The 18184-nt window shown below is 41.4% G+C and overlaps 1 protein-coding gene across 4 annotated transcripts in view; it reads left to right on the top strand.

The window, feature by feature from the left end:
- Positions 1–11056, top strand: part of LOC147626189 (uncharacterized) — a 35663-nt gene extending 24607 nt beyond the window's left edge. For all 4 annotated transcript variants that reach the window (XM_086816316.1, XM_086816319.1, XM_086816318.1 and 1 more), the window contains 2 exons: positions 10165–10222; positions 10331–11056. In XM_086816316.1, the coding sequence (XP_086672442.1) occupies positions 10165–10222; positions 10331–10521 (249 nt within the window). In that variant the 3' untranslated portion in view covers positions 10522–11056. The remainder of the gene's footprint in view (positions 1–10164; positions 10223–10330) is intronic.
- The last annotated feature ends 7128 nt before the right edge of the window (positions 11057–18184 follow it).

The following is an 18184-nucleotide window of genomic DNA, read 5'->3' as shown; positions in this document are numbered from 1 at the left end:
TCATACTGAATGTCAATTATGGTGTTACATAAGAAGATAAGGCATCCAACAGCTTCTTGATACAAGCCAGAATCAAAAGGATCACATGCATCTTCAAGACTAAGTCGCAAACTAGGTTCCATAGGTGTAACAACAGGTTTGTTGTCTCCAAGATTGAACCTTTTCAACAATGCCTCTATGTATTGTGTCTTCAACATAACAATGCTATCACTACACTCCCGAAACTCAATGCCCAAATAATAGTGCAATGAGCGAAGATCTGACATTTCAAAAGACCTCTGTAAATCAGCTATAAAAGTCGTCATCAAGGCGTGTGAGCAGCATGTTATCAACATATAGCACGATGACCAAAATTTCATCTTTAGTCCTCTTAATGTAGAGGGCACTGTGAGTAGTGTTGTGCAACCAAATATGTATGTACCTTCTCGTACGATGCTCTGGGAGCCTGCTTAAGACCATACAAAGCTTTTTTCAATCTGCATGCTTTTGATTCCTGACCTTTCTGAACAAAACCACGAGACTGACATACGTAGGCCGCCTCATGCAAACCTCCATTCAAAAAGCAGTTTTGATGTCCAATTGACGTACATTCCAACCTTTATGTATTGCTTAATGCAATGATAATCGCATGATAGTCATACGACATGTGGGTGCAAAGGTCTCACCATAGTCAATGTCTTTTTCCTATGCATAACCCTTTGCAACAAGCCTTGCTTTATACGCTTGACACTACTGTCAGCTTTACGGGTAAGCTTATAAACCCATTTAATGCCAATGGCCTTCTTGCCATGAGGCAAATCATACAACTCCCAAGTACCATTTTTTAGTAAAGGATCATTTTCAAATTACATAGCACTCATCCATTTTTATGATTCCTTTGCTTTCAAAGAAGACAGGTTCCTCTTCATTACATAAACTGGCAATAAGAGCATGACCTGTGTCAACATGAGAAGCGTGATGAGAACCTGCACGTGTTCTGCTAGGAGTGGCCAATTTTCTGTCACGTAGTGTTTGTACCAGCCATTTTGGCATACTCTTTGACTCCTCAATTTCGCTTCTTTTCTCATCAACTGCATCATCATTTGCAGCAGCGAGAAGAATTTTACCAACTCTTTTTACATGATATGAGGAGTGGTTTGCACATGTAACAGTGTTTCGTTTGTCAGAATATGTAGCGGAAATGATAACCAAACTTGGATAGACAAGAGCAAGTAGACTGCAGAAAATAGACAGCACAAGAAACACAGAGAGATAGGTGTGTAAACTCTTCTCTATACACAAGATCCCGCAAAAGACTAAATGAGGAAGTGGTGGGGGCATGGGGCCTATTTATATGCCCCATGTGAGCAGTCGGCCAGCACTGGTTGCCCTCCACGACTGCATGAGCAGTCGGCCAGCAATAAATGAAGCCCACGACTGCATGAGCAAGTCGGCCAGCAACTAGGTGAAGCCCACGACTGCATGAGCAAGTCGGCCAGCAACTAGGTGCTCCTGCCAACCTTTGGCATCCCTCCACACCACTGGAAAATGGAGAAAAATAGGAAAAAAATACGGGGAGTGAGGAAAAATGATAAAACACCTCATAAGGGCGGGCACACCCACAACAAAGGCCCTGGTGTATAAAAGTAGACAGGAGATGACTTCTAACACCCCCTCTCAGCTCCTGGCTGTGAAACCAACCCAAGGGAGCTGGAGTGCTGCCTGAGCGTAGCCTGAGGTAGAGACTTCGTGAAGAGGTCCGCCGCATTGTCCTCCGTCGAACAATAAAGTAGCAAGATGTCACTAGCCAAGATCTTCTCACGTACAAAGTGATACTGTATCTCTATATGCTTGGTCCGGGCATGGAAGACTGGGTTCCGAGCAATAGCTATACAACTCTGGTTATCGCACTGGATGACTGTGGGCTCCTTCTGTGGAAACCCAATCTCGCCTAGCAGCCTCCGCAGCCACACAATCTCACAAGCAGCACCACAAGCAGCTCGGTACTCTGCCTCTGTCAAAGAAAGGGCAATAGTTGGCTGCCTCTTGCTGCTCCAAGAAACTGCTCCTGAGCTGAGGGTGAAACTGTATCCTGAAGTAGATCTCCTCGTGTCTGGATCTCCTCCCCAATCTGAGTCACTCCAACCTTGGAGCTTGACTCCATCCCCTCCTGTGTAAAAGAGTCCTAGATCCTTCGTACTCTGCAGATACCGCAAGATCCGCAATCCTGCGTCCCAATGAGTCTTCAATGGCGTTTGCATAAAAGAGCTCAACAGCCCCACAGAGAAGCTCAAGTCCAATCTGGTGTTCAGCAACCAGATCAATGAACCAACCATCTTCCGGTACTGCGAGGCATCAACTGGCTCACAAGGATCAATCAAACGGTTAACTTTGTGTTTGGGTCCATCGGCAAAGTAATAGGCTTGGAGTTCTCCATCCCAAAGGCAAGCAACTCATGAACATACCGCTGCTGAGAGACGAAAAACCCCCTCTGGGTCTGCCAGATCTCCAATCCCAAAAAGAAGTGGAGTAAGCCTAAGTTGGTCATCTCAAACTCCTTTGACAAGGCAGCCTTCGTCACTCTAATGTGCTCCACATGACCGCCGGTGAGAATGAGATCATCCACATAAAGGATGATAAGCGTGACCATGCCGTGTTCTCGAAAGAGATACAGGTTCGGATCTGCAACTGATCTCTGAAATCCAGTCCGAATAAAGAAGGAATCAATCTTCTGATTCCAAGCCCTGGGAGCCTGCTTAAGACCATACAAGGCCTTACGTAACCTGTAAACCATCCCTTCAGATCCTGGAACAATAAAGCCTGGAGGCTACTCAACATACACCTCCTCCTGCAGGTCACCATTAAGGAACGTAGATTTTACATCCATTTGATACATGGGCCACCTCTGAGAAGCAGCAAGGGCTAGAACGGTCCGAATCATGGACATCTGCGCTGTCAGTGCAAAGGTATCCTCGTAGTCGATGCCTGGCCGGTGAGCATAACCTTTAGCCACAAGTCTGGCTTTGTGTTGTGTGTCCACCGACCACCCATCAGACGCGTATTTGGTCTTAAAGACCCATTTGACACCAATGACTGACCGCTTCGACGGCCTCGGTACCAACTCCCAAGTGTTATTCTTCTCGATGGCATCAAGTTCCACCTGCATGGCTTTCCTCCAAGTATCCTGTGAAAGGGCTTCCTTTACGGAAGTGGGCTCTTTGTTCCGCATGATACGAGACATCAAAGCATAGTTCACCTGAAGAAGCTCCGCTGTGTTGCTTTTATCTCGGACTTCATGTGATCTTCGAGGGCCGTCCTCTGTGGTCCACTCGGAGGGTAGCTCCGTGACACCCAACTCCCGAAGAGTGCTAACAACCACCTAGGTACTCGACCAGATTGTGGAGCCTCCTGTGGTCGCGGGGGCTCAACTCCAGCTGTGGGCTCAACCTCCTGTACTGACTGAGGTTGATCAACTGGAATGATGGTCTGGGAATCATCATCAGACTCCTCTGGATCTCCAAGAAGTGGCGGCTCCTCGACAGTGGATACTAGAACATGCTCGTCAAAGACCACATCCCGGCTGACAACAATCTCGTTCTTGTCTGGATCATACAACCTGTATCCCTTGGAAAGAGAGTTATACCCCACAAATACAAGCTTGCAGGACTTGGAGTCAAGCTTCCCCCTCTGCTTCTTCGGAATATGTACATACGCGTCACTCCCAAAGACACAGAAGTGTGAGACATTAGGTTTCCTGCCAAGTATGCCTCAAATGGAGTTATATGGGATACTGAAGTCGTCGGAGATTAGTTGAGGGTATGGACAGTCGTTGCCACAGCCTCTCCCCAAAGTGGACAAGGAAGATCACAATGCGCTAGCATGGTTCTCGCCATCTCCACCACAGTCCTGTTCTTGCGTTCAACAACTCCATTCTTCGAAGGCGATCCTGTATTGGCCAGTTCCCTTTTGATGCCATGATCTGCACAAAATCTGAGAAATACAGTCGAGGAGAATTCACCTCCTTTATCAGCCCTGAGAGTCTTGACCTGAAATCCAGACCCTTTCTCCACCATCACGTGCCAATCCTTGAACCGAGCAAAAGCTTGGTCCTTCTGGGAAAGAAAGTAGACCCACGTGAATCTGGTACAATCATCAACAAGCAGCATAAAGTAGAGAGATCCTCCCAAAGATGGTGTCTGCTGAGGTCCACACAAGTCAGTGTGAATCAACTCCAATGGTTTCGAAGCCTGCCTAGAAGCCTGCTTCGAAAAGGATTCCCTGTGCTGCTTACCACGTATGCAAGAACTGCAGCGCCCTTGCCTACTACCAACATTTGGCAAGCCAACCACCATCTGGTCTCGGAAAGCTCGCCTCAATGCATCCACATTTAAGTGGCCAAAACGAAAGTGCCACAAATCTCCGACCTGAGAACCTGTTAACGAGGAGAGTGCAGGGAGCTTGTAGATACCATTCTCCACACCTCCTTCCCAAACAACCTGGCCAGTCTCACGGTCCCGTAGAGCAACTGAATGCTCCTCAAATTCCACCCGAAAGCCAGTCTTGCATACTTCATGCACTGACAGAAGATGAAAACCCAGAGCAGGGACATAAAGAACACGGGAAGCATACTTGCCCCCCTTGCCGTCGGGAATAATCTCCATCCGGCCCTCACTATGTATCGGAATAGTGGAGTTGTTGCCAATAAAGATGCGACCTGACTGCCGTTTAAGATCCAGAAAGAAGTCACGGGATGGAGTCATGTGCCTGGAAGCACCACTGTCAAGAATCCATTCCCGAGTATCCTTCGCGGTGAAGCCAACTGCCTCCTCTCTCGAAGATGATGAAGCATCGGAGTCCACCATCTCTAAGTGCACAAATGCCGGAGTCTTTGCAGCTGAGGCTCAGGAATCAGTACTCTTCCCTGTCCACTTAGGACACTTCCTCCAATAGTGGCCTTTCTCGCCACAATCATTACAGGATCTTTCGGCCTTCAGCTTCTCTCGTTCTGAATCAGGCTTCTTCTCAGAAGACTTGTCCGGTGAAGCCTTCCCTTTGCCCTTGTTGTTATTCCGGCCTTTCGACCGTTGGCCAGGTAAGGCATCCGAACCTCCGCTGTGAGGAGGGTTCGTGAAACATTCCTCCTGGTCCAAGACCATTGGCGCAAACTCCTCCCAGGTAATGGTGCTGAGCCTGCCACTCGTAATCAACGAGGAATAGAAAGCAGAATACTGAGCAAGCAAATGGGACAGCAAAGTGATGGCCATGTCTTCAGATGATATCTCTTTCCCAGCTTGTAGGACTTCCTGCTGAAGGGCCTGCAGCTTGTTAATGTGTTCCCGCATCGTCGAGGACTTTGCAGGGTTCATAACCCGCATCTGCACTTCCAAGGAGATCCGTTTCATGGGTGATACCCTAGTGCTCCCATATGCCTCTCGCCAGCGTCATGTGCTTTACATGATTGATTACTTGTGGTGTGCAGTTGAGGAAAATAAATGACCGGACCTTGGCGTTGACACGATCCCACATGTGTGCCTGTGCCTCTCGGTCCTTCCTTGTCGACAGTAACTCCCCTTCCTCTGCTTCCGGCCGTGGAACCCCGATGATGATAAAATCAGCAAGGTCATATGACTCCAGCACAGACTCCATCATGACCTTCCAGATGCTGTAATTGGACCCATCCAATTGACGATCCACTGGGAACGTGGGGAGAGTCGGAATCTTCACGTGCTTCTCAGCCATCTCTAGTAAATCTGTCATCACGGGGAGTAAACTGAAAGGGTGGGTGGGTGGTAAAAAAAAGCTGTAAAACCTGCAAGTGGCTGTCCAGCACCTTTAGCCCGCCTTTCTCTTGCACCTTCTCTTCCCAAACAGTCCAAAACAGTCCACCAATCAGCAACCTAACTCTCCCCCTCTTGCTAAAAAAAAACTCCCAAGATCTATCACGAGCCTAGGGCTCTGATACCATGTCAGAATATGCAGCGGAAATGATAACCAAACTTGGGTAGACAAGAGCAAGTAGACTGCAGAAAATAGACAGCACAAGAAACACAGAGAGATCGGTGTGTAAACTCTTCTCTATACACAAGATCCCGCAAAAGACTGAATGAGGAAGTGGTGGGGGCATGGGGCCTATTTATATGCCCCATGTGAGCAGTCGGCCAGCACTGGTGGCCCTCCACGACTGCATGAGCAGTCGGCCAGCAATAAATGAAGCCCACGACTGCATGAGCAAGTCGGCCAGCAACTAGGTGAAGCCCACGACTGCATGAGCAAGTCGGCCAGCAACTAGGTGCTCCTGCCAACCTCTGGCATCCCTCCACACCACTGGAAAATGGGGAAAAAATACGGGGAGTGAGGAAAAATGATAAAACACTTCATAAGGGCAGGCACACCCACAACAAAGGCCCTGGTGTATAAAAGTAGACAGGAGATGACTTCTAACATCCTTGTGGAGCAAATTCAAGTGATGAGAACAAACTCTGATGAGAAGTAATGTGCTTACTAGCACCACTTTCAAAATGCAAGACATGTACATCTGTAACAACCATGATACATCCTTATGCAAAGGATCAAAACTACATTACGCAATGAAACATCATGTGCATAGTTTGAAGATTCTTTGTTTTTTGCATTAGATGCTGACACATCAACTACAGCCATATCTGAGTCTTTCTTTTTCTCCTTCTCCAATCGCTTTCTGTACTCATTAACGTAGTGACCGGATTTCTTGCAATAGTTACATTTACTATTTTTCTTTGTCGTGCTGCCTTCCTTGTCTTCGAGTTACCCGATGACTCTGATTTTGGCTTGTAACTATCTTGAGGAAAGGATTTAGCTGTGCCTCTTTGTTGACTAGCAGCAAAAGCCTGATCTCTTGTATACTTGACAGATCTATTTTGTTTGGATTGCTCTTCTTGCAAGAGCACATAATCCAACTCCTCAAACTAAAAGGCATTTGAACTGCCTTTCATCATGAGTCTAATGGTAGAAACAAAACTTTGATACAAGTTGGAGAATGCATTCAAGACAATAGGCACCAATGAGCTGTCAGGATATACTTCATTAACACTAGCCAACTGCTCCTTAAAATCCTTGATTTTTATAAGAGCCAATTGCTCCTTAAAATCCTTGATTTTTATAAGGAAACTGTCCATGGAGTCTCCCTCATTCATATGCTCTGACTCTAATTACTTGTATAGATAAGCAATATGTGCTTCATTATGTACCCGGTACAATGATGCAAGTACATCCCAAGCATGTTTAGCAGTCCTGCATAACCGAATGTGAGGAATGATACTCCTCTTGTCTGACAAAGCAAGCAACACATGTGCCTACGCATCTCTTTTATCCCACTTTGTTTGTGCGTCCGTAGAAGGTATACTATCATATGGTAACATACCATGTGAAACTAAGTCCGTGTCTATAGATGTGTCTTCTGTATCATGTTCATCAGAGAAACCAGGATGTTCTCAATACCAACCATAACATTCCATAGCTCTTTGGCTACCAATACATGCCGCATCATATAGGACCATAACGGATAGTTGGTTCCATCAAGCTTATCCTTAGCAGATAACATCAAAAGTACATCATTGTCTACCATTTCTAATAATATCCAAGCAAGTAATCACGCAACTTGCAAGTGCTAAGTGATCCTTTGATGCAACCAAGGTGGTTGCTAATAAGGCCACTCACAATGGAGATCTACAAGGTGTATGAAAGAAATGCAAAGTAAAATGAGTAAAAATTTTACTCGTAGGATGTAGAGATCGATGTCGCTAAAGTGTAGCTCGTAAACAAGATCCGGTGTGGTGAGTGTTTGATGATGCTTTCACGTGTATCTGCACACCCGATTGTAGTAGATTTGACAATACTACTTTAGAATCTAATGAAGAACAATGTAAATTTGGTTTCTGAAGATGTCTGCAAAAAAATAAAAATCACGTGAACGGCCCTCAAAACGTGCTTGGAACAAAAATCTGACCGCAAAACTGCAATACAAAGTTCTACACACTTCACGGTCCTCTTTCTTCTCACAAAAAGGATCCTTGATCCAATTCAAGGAGACAGGCGACTCGGGGTGAAGGCTAGGCAATAGCAACAAGGACAAGGAACGTATACTCTGATACCAAATGTTGGAAACAAGGTTGCAGAAATGCGTGCCCACACACACACACACACACACACACACACACACACACACACACACACACAATGGAGAAGCTCAAGGGAGCACACAATGAGATGATAAATAGATAACGAATGTGTGCTGTACAAAGATGATAAGATAGGTGTATACTAGCACAGGGAAAAAAACCTCCTAAAGAGGGAAAGTGTCTCGGCTGGTTCTAGTGTGTTCACACACATCACTACCAAATATGGCTACACAATCATGCCAGCTATCAGATGATGCTTATTTTCCTTCACACCCATCATCTCTCTGAAATACTAGAACTTAAGTTTTTCCAAGTAGTTTTGTGAGAATATTTGTGATCACCTATGGAGTAATCAACAAGTTCCCACTTCTTTTGCTCGAACGTTTTCACAGACAATGAAAATGAACTTCTGTATGCTTTGTCCTGGCATAAGCAAGTTAAATAGAGCTTTGACTGTCACAAAAAACTTGAGTTGGATATTCTCGATCTTCCATGATTTCACTAAGCAATCTTCTTAACCAAACACATTCATAAACTGCATTCTAAGCTGCATTATATTCTTGGAGAAAAAAACAAGCTCTACTGCTTTTGCTTGAACCTTTTTACGGACAAAATGTTAATGAACTTCAATATGCTGTGTCCTGGCATGAAAAACATGGTTCTTTGCAAGTTGCATACAGCTTCGACTGTCATGGAGGATAAAGAATATCCAACTCAGGTTCTTTGCAAGTTGCATACAGCCTCCATGATTTCACCAAGCAATCTTCTTAACCAAACACAATCACAAATTGCATTCTTGATTGACTGCTCCAGTAGAGTTGCTTGCTTTTATCTCTTCCATGAAATGGATCCTGAACTATGTAAGCAGGAATTGACTTTCAATCATCAATATCACTTGCCCAATCAGCATCATGAAATCGTGAAATAATCAAATTGCAAGATGTTGCGTACTCATTCTTTAAGGTATCTGAGCACATGCTTTGCTTCTCTCCAATGTGACTCATCAGCCATGCACTGGCTTATGGTATTCACAGCACAAGATATATCGGAACAAGTAATCGTCGTGAGGTAGATCGAGCTGCCCACAAGTTGTCTAGAGAGAATTCTATCAAAGCTTAATTCATGTGTAAAATCTGAAAGCTTGTGATTTGGTTCCATTGGGGTTGAGATAAGCTTGATGTCCATCATGTTGAATCTTTCAAACGGCTCTTTAACATAGTGAGTAAGAAACATGCTTAATTCTTGTTTCGACAGTTCAATTCCAAGACAGGTAGTTTCAGTATTTCATATCAAACTCTTAAAAGACCTCTATACTTTGCCAGTAAGAACATTACAGCTTCCCATGATGATTAAATCATTCACCTAGAAGGCCTATAAAGGCCTCCCCTAGCATGCTCCAAAAGAGGCACACAACAGGCCTTTGAGGTGTGCAGTGGAGGATTTACAGATTGACTTTGCTATTTATCTCTTTCTTTTTGTGGCTCCTCTGGTACTATGATAGGCTGGCTTGGAGTATTTTTCGATGATTGGAGTCCTTCACCAGGTTATTGCCTTCCATTAGAACTCAGATGGAGAAACTTTAGATTATGGTGAAGAATTGCATTCCTTATGTTTCATATAAGGAGAAGAGTCCAGTAGGGATCATCACCTTGGATAAACAATGAGATGTGTAGTAGGGATCATCAGCTTGGATTTGCTTCCTCAATCGCGCTGCCGAAGACACAAACTGGGAGATTATTGGAAGTCTGCACTGCAGGTTTGGAGATCCTGCTATACAGAAGCCACCGAGGGCACCTTTGCCTTCCACATCATTTATTTGGTCAAATATTACTCATACCCTTGCATCCATCTTGAATTGTAGAGTATGATTCAGGGATCTTCCTGGACAGCCCAGTACATACTCCTCATGTGCCTTCATGTCTGATACCAGTTTAGCATTGTTCAGAACCATTGTATTCCTCCTTACTAAAAACCAAGTCACGCTGCTCTGAGTCGGTCCTCAATCACAAACTTCAAAACTGTATTGCAGGTCATTCTAAAGCTTCGGAGTAGACACTTGGCTGGTGCAGTCTCAAAAACAGAGAGAAGTAGGTTGTTTCCAGCATGTGCCTTTAAGATATCGAGAAAATTACATATGCATCCTGATTGTGAACATTCTGCTCATGGCTAACATACATACCTGTGTACACGAGCAGGAATAGTTTCTCAGATTTTGATCAGTGTACCAGCTTGGCCAGGAAGAAGCCTGCTCCATGATGGAGAAGAAAGATGTTACTTTGGCCTTGTGACTTCACATGGGACTATCGAGTTCGAGTCTGAGAGTGAATTCGATCACCAGTCATGGACAGATGGCATCTCTCATCTACTTTTTGTGGCAAAGCAATAGGTGGGAAAATAACGTTTCGCATTTCCACCTTTGTAGCATAAGAGACCTGATACTATACACACACACACACACATAGTAGGAAGGCTTTCATGAAAGTTGTCATGGGACGTGATGTAAATAAAAGATTTCAACACAAATGTCATTTGTAACACAAGTTTAACAAAGGGTGCTCGCTGATGTCGGGCAATCTCTCAAGGATGAACAGGCAGGGCAGCGCTGCCCCTGACTGCATGCACATTGTTACCCTCTGCATGGGTGGAAACTATGTAATATCAAAGTTGATGCCAAGGCCTCTCTCTCTCTCTCTACATCGGTAGATTCGAGCCATCATTGCCCGCCACCGGAGAAGTTTATCGCTACAATTCAGCGGTTTAGCTTTCAGCTCTTAGCTCTCTTAGGATGTTACTATTTTCATTCTTTCTTTCAGATTTGTATGATGAGACATCATCATCATTAGTTGTACCTTGTTTTGGTCTCATGGGCCATTTCGACCTTTAGGAGACGTTAATATATCTTTCTTTCTTCTTTCTCTCTACACTGAAGTACTCACATGACATGGCATCTGGCACACATGGGTTTTTTTATTTACTATTTTTGTTTAAAAATGTACAGGGATTTCATCAAAAGATTGCAGAAACCTTTTGCTCTCCGTAAGTAGTCAAGAACGCATCCACAATCTCACTCCACAAAAGTGCTTTCAAAATTCAATGTACTGACTGTATCTTCAAGCCTTGGACGTACTTAACCCAGCGAGGGGTCTAGCTTGCCATTTCTTCAGCTTCTTCCTCATGTAAATCAATGGTGGGATGTTTTGGTGACCCTTGTGCAGTAAAAAAAGCTTGCGTGGGTACACTCATTGTTGTTGGATTGTTTCCCATTAATTAATTAATCGGTAGCTTTGTGTTTCTAGTTGGTCGTCCCTTGGAAAGATCACTCTTTGTGCGGACTAGTTTACACTTACCTCTCAAACTCCAGTGCATCTTCCGAAAAATGTTTAAAAGTCTTTGTGAAACTTACCACTTGGGGATCAAGAAGTAAGTCTCGTGATCGAACCTACCCGGTCATCATGCAAAAGATCTGATTTGGCTCGAGTCACCTTTATGCAACAGTGTTAATGCAAAAGTGCTCATCCAAATGATCGCCCTTTTTAACCACGGAGGGTGGAACACTTTGTCTCATCCCTTCTCGTATGCTGACACGTTTTCCTTCGGCTCAATGGATGCCACTATCATGCAAAGCCTATAAGATGCAGTCATCGCAGATCTTTAGACCACCAAGACCAACCCCTCTGATGAACTCCAACCTTCAACACCAAAGAAAGTCTTCTCTGTCTGGGTCACCCTCCCCATGGATCGTGTGTGCCTTGAGTTCAAGCACACAATACACTGTGGGGCGTATCTGTACTTCATGGGGCACATTCTGGCGGGAAGAGGACTTCAAGAAATGGTTTTCCAAGCTCCTTCGGTTTGTTTTCATTTTGCTGGTAAAGGCTTCTTCCAAGTGCTGGTTGAATAGAGGGACGCCATATGTCCGATGGTTCCCTGCTACAATGGTAGTCTAGTGCACATCATCCCATGGTACCCAACGTTTAGACCGGAACATGTGCTCCAAAACGAATGCCTAGTTTAGGTTAGCTTCTCAGACTTACCATACTACCTATGGACTAAGGTCCCTATAGTGGCTGATGTGCTTGGAAGAATCCTCTATACACCACCCTTGGAACTTAACGAAGGACGGAAGTGGGTGGAAACTTACTTGAGATACTATTGCCATGACACTCAAAGTGTGTGGGATGAATGGTTGGCTTTAGTCGAGTTCGCCTACAATAGTACTCATCATGAGAGTATTGGCATGACGACTTTTAAGGCATTGTATAGTTACAAGGTGAATGCACCCATGTTGGTTGTCAAGTAAGGAGTGAATCCAAATGCAAAAGAGGAAGTGGAGAGAATGCATGATCTTTCCAACAATACAAGGCAAACATGAAGCAAACTTAATTGAAATGAAGCATTATGCGGATGCCCATAGGGGAGACCTTTGGAGTGTCAAGAAGGAGATTGTGTGTTTTTAAGGATCCCCAAGTCAAGATATGGGTCTCTCAAAGGGAACACTGACATCAAATTATCTCATCGGTATTATGGTCCATACAAGGTTTTGAGGAGAGTGGGAGAAGTAGCATATCAATTATTGCTTCCACCAACCACTAATATTCATGATGCATTCCATGTGTCTCACCTAAAGGCTTACATTGGGCCCGAAGTAGCATATCAATTATTGCTTCCACCAACCACTAATATTCATGATGTATTCCATGTGTCTCACCTAAAGGCTTACATTGGGCCCGAACTACAAGTTCATGACACCTTGAATGACACCTTTGTAGTCGAACTATGATGGAATACCTTATCAAATGGCATGGACTATCCAATGAAGAAGCTTCATAGCAACCCACTTCAATGTTGGAGGGATATCAAGGGTTGTTGGATGCATTTAGAGGGACCAATGATGCTTGAAAATAAAGAGTATACTTGCTAGGATTTCCTGAGATTCATTGTTTGGACAACCTTCTTCATGATGGTACTAGATGAGAGCTTCATATGGGTTTTATAATATCATGAAGAGCTTGTTTGGAATGTTTCAAGAGCATTACATGCAGTTTATAGCCATTTGGAGGTGTTTTCTCTCATACATTCAAGTTGGACCATGGATTACTCCATATACAAAGGTGAATTTTTGGCATGGGTTCTATGGAGATAATCTCACCCACTCATATGATGTGTGAAAGAGTTATTCCTATGGTTTTGAGGACGAAACCTTATGGGTGGGGATGGTCTGTAACATGGTGGAATCAATATCCATGTTAATAAGCGTATGAGTTTAGGATACATGGGGCATGAATAATTGGTGTGGGCAAGGCTAAGGCTAAAAGGCCACAAGGATGAACATTAATAATGAAGTGCCAAATGGAGCGCCGGTATATAAGGCAACTATGAGCTTAATCATGTAACTAATCACTTTTTCTAATCAAAGTGTTTTCTTTCATCCTAAAATTTATGGACATTTTAAGTTAAAGTGTTTTCTTTCATCTTGAAATTTCTTCACTTCCCTCTTCCTATTGAGCTTGGAGTGTACCATGGTCCTTCACCACTTGGGATATTGAATTGTTTGGAGCAAGGAGGAAGGTGGGCTCGCAAATCCATCTCTCCATCTTTGTAATTTCAAGGGATATTGCTTAAGGAGTGGTACTCTCTACCCTACTCCTTTATGCTTTGTTAATGATGTAATTAATTGTTTGCTTATCATTTTATTAGTGATTTGATTGGTACAATGAAGCAATAATTGATGAATGATCTTTGGTTAAATTGAAGTTTATCTTAATTTATGAATGGATTAATTGGGATTAATTAGGAGTAATAATCTTATGTCTTCACTAGGTTATGTGTAGACCATATTTGAATCAGGAAGAGATCATGTATTAAATGGGCTTGAGGATTTGATCACTTCATGGTTTTTCCACATCTTGTAGATTATATGTAGTGATTAGGGATTATGGTAATCAATCTTATAGGTATTAATTAGTTTTAATTAGGATTTTTGATAAGATTAGCGAAGATTAGTAGGGTTGGAATTTATGATAGGATTAGTGAAGATTAGTAGGGTTGGAATTTATGATTAGTCTTCTAGTCATAGTTTCTTGATTTCTCTAATCCTTAATACTTCTTGATTTGATTAGGTTATGATTAGTGGTATTTGGGATGATTATTCTGCCCATATTAATGGTCTTTTATTTTTTCAATTTAGGGCTTGATGGGTTGAAATGAATTAAAAATTACATATGTGAAATTAAAGAATTAACTAGTTATGGGAAAGTTAACTAGCATGTTATGTTAAACGTTTGTATAATTATTATTTGAATTTTTAGGGATTCAAGTTATAAATTTTAGTGAAGCAAATTAAGTTAAGAGATGATTTGCAAACATATTAAGATGCATGGTTAGAGTAACTATTGATTAGTCTAGGGTTTCCCATGTCTTGATAGAGTACTTGGAAATAGAGAATCCTACCCAAGGTAAAGGTATGCCATAAGCATTAACAAAGAAGTTAGTTTTCTTTTCATTTAGGATTAATTGTGTAACTATACTTATAAATAAGGATAGTCTAGTATGCTTAAGAAGTGTGTGAAGATGAAACAACAATTAAAGATAGATTGAGTTAGTAAAATTGAGGAAATGCCTATGCTTTTATTTTTAAATTATTTTTTTAAATATATGTTATAAAATTGTTGACTATTGAGTAAAGTGAGTGATTTTCATTGCCTTATGAACGTTTTGGGATTTATTGAAGGTTTAGTGAAGGAAGTGAATGGGGTGTGTGTGTTCATCAAAACTAGCCTAAGTAAAGGCATGCAATTAGCATTAAAAAAGAAGTTTGTTGGTTGTGTAACTATACTTATAAGAAGTGTGTGAAGATGAAACAACGATTAAAGATAGACTTTGAGTTAGTAAAATTGAGAAAATGCCTATGCTTTTATTTTTAAACTATTTTGTCAAAATATGTTGTGAAATTATTGGCTATGTGATTGTCATTGTCTTATGAATATTTTGGATCTATTTAAGGTTTAGTGAAGGAAGTGAATAGGGTGCATGTGTTCACCAAATTTCCCAACACATAAAATTAGATCCGTGGGAGTAGATCTTCAAATAAACGAGACATAGGCATGAGCAACACTTTTAGGTCCTTGACATGAAATGCAACTAAATCTAAGACTCTCAAATAGAGGGACTCTTTGAATATGCATGAGTTTGACAATGAACCTAAGGACCTTAATGAACCCCCACTTGAATTTTTGATCAAAGACTCAAGTCCTAGGGGATGGAGCCATACGAGCACATATAAAATGTAGGAATAACAAAAGGATTAGATTATTGATGATGATTTGGATTCATTGTGTTATGTGCATACAAATTGTTAGAATTTTAGGGTGGGGATGGCCTTCCATCCGGACGAATGGACACTAGGAGCATATCCACGTCTATCTAGCAACACGTTGAATAGGGCATGGTCACCCAAAAAAGACTTCGATTTGCTAGCTTTCGGCCTCATCTTTCACCAAACTATCGGGCTTGCACGATGATCTTCATTCGTCTAAGATGCTTTGCCTTCAATTGTGCTTTTGCGACATGATAAGGTCTCGACCTCCCTTCACGGTCCCTTCGCAGGTTCAATCCCTATGTGTGGGATATTGATCTTATGATTCCACTGACCTCTCACTTAAAGGAGTATGGAGCTCACTAAAGGAAACATAGTTTTAAAATCAAAGATCAATAGTTAATTTATAGTCACACTATTATCTATATATTTATATCACAAAAAATAATAACATGACTAAAAATTTGACCCCTCTCTTTTGATACAAAAAATGCCAAGGAAAATATTTATTTTTTTGAGATTTAGGGTTTTCTAACTATTGGATCTAGAGGATGTTAAAAGATCTATTTAGATTTGATACTAAGGATTATCCACCATTACATCTAGAGGATGTTAAAAGATCTATTTAGATTTGATACTAAGGATTATCCACCATTATATCTAGAGGATGTCGAGGCATGATTTATTAAAAATAATCATGTAGCATATAATATTTTTTTGAAGGAATATAAGTGAGCGACTTTGGGCGAGCGGTTATACCAAAAGTGACATGTGATTTATTGTATAATACATACATGCATGCTTGCATATGCATGAATATGCATATAGCATGCATCAATAGCATGCATCAATGCATGTGCATGGATGCATACATAGTCGAATGTACACTTACATGCATATATCCTCTCTATCTCCCCCTCCCTTTTTGAACCCCCTCTTCTCTCTCTCTCTCTCTCTCTCTCTCTCTCTCTCTCTCTCTCTCTCAATCTCTCTCTCTCTCTCTCTCTCTCTCTCTCTCACACACACACACACACACACACACAAACACAAACACACATACATATGTACGTATATATGTAAAGATATTTCTTAATAATTTGTAAGAAAAATATGTAAGTTATTATAAATTTCAATCACATGATTATTAAACTAAAAGTATGTGTATGTATCTATGTAAAGATACAAGTGTAGAAAGATATTCCTAAAATAAATTTTAAGAGGAATATGTAAGTTATTATAAATTTTAAATCACATGATTATGTAACAAAAAGTGTGAGTGAGTGAGTGAGTGAGAGTGTGTGTGTGTGTGTGTGTGTGTGTGTGTGTGTGTGTGTGTGTGTGTGTGTGTGTTTTCAATCATCTACATCAATAGTCAGAAAACATCCAAGAACCTTATCCAACTTGACTAGTAAAAACGTTAAACATGATTATAGAACAGTAGATTTGTATACAATAATCATGTTACAAGTAAGTGGAACCAGTGACTCCATTAATTGGAAAATTTTCTTCGTGTAGAGCATAAACCCGAAAATATTTTAAGAAAATAGATCATGTTACTTGCATCCATCCAAATAGACAAACAAAGAGTTAGCCCATGTGTGTCTTGCAGGTGTCATAGGACCTATCAAGTGTTATAGATGTCACCCAAAATAGCCTATGGTTTATGCAATGATGGGATCAACTCCCTTGATATGTCTAGGATATAGTATCATCCCAAAGTAAAGGGATAAATCAAAAATTAGAAGATAATTGGCTACCTAGTGATTTCTATAAAGAGATCCAATATTGTTTCCTATTATATGAAAGACAGCTAACTTCTCAATAATCCCAAAGAACCAATAGATATCTCATATCATATCAGCATAAGCTAAACAAATTGAATCTATATGTTACAACTTATCAAGGTATAAGCACTCGGGTATCTCCAAAGATAATCCCCAGAAATACCATAATAATCCACATATGGTTCAGAGAATTGGTAGTCATGTTAATATCGTATTAGGAGATCTTTTTGCATAAATTCAAAAAGCAACCTAGATGCACCAAAAAATCATTGTCGCTACATAGTAGTAGTGTTATGAAAGGCATTCTAATGGCAACATCCAGGGAGACCCTATTTGGACTAAACAAGAGAAGCTATAGATATTCTCATGTGCACATGACATTCCCTCCTCTAATTAAACCGAGGGTTAAGCTCTAAGTTTGGGAGTTACATTGGCGAATTCTTCGGCCTATATCAAATGTAGATGAGTCCTAAACAATAAAATTTCCAGAGTTAGTGTTATGTGAGCTATGATATATCTGTTTATTGAATCAACATTAAGTACCACCAGCCATGCATGATCGAGTGTAAAGAAATCATGTTATTTACATATAAGCCTATTAAAAACCTATTGGGCATCGTAGATTAAAGAAAAAGTAGTGTGCAATCTTATCTTATTGGTGTTTTGTCAATCCTTGTGAATGAGAGAGTGGGGCATAATTAGCTAAGTATAGATTTCCATATGCCTAGATCAATCAGCATCACATGCTAAACTGTTGGTGCAAATATAAAAGATTACAAGATCGTTACCATAGAAAAACCAATAATATATCATAATTGATATTGAATCCGCATCATGAGCCATGCAAAACCATAGTTAAAATTTCTAAAAAATTTAGAATGCTTAACAAAACCCACTAGGCATCGTAACCTGATATTCATATGAAAAAGCTATGCACAGCTTTGTAACCT

This window comes from Cibotium barometz, chromosome 22 (genome assembly GCF_041138505.1).
Source record: "Cibotium barometz isolate CiBa-2024 chromosome 22, ASM4113850v1, whole genome shotgun sequence".
NCBI classification, from domain to species: domain Eukaryota; kingdom Viridiplantae; phylum Streptophyta; class Polypodiopsida; order Cyatheales; family Cibotiaceae; genus Cibotium; species Cibotium barometz.
The sequence above is the reverse complement of the archived record's forward strand: the minus strand, read 5'-3'. Positions and strand labels throughout refer to the sequence as shown.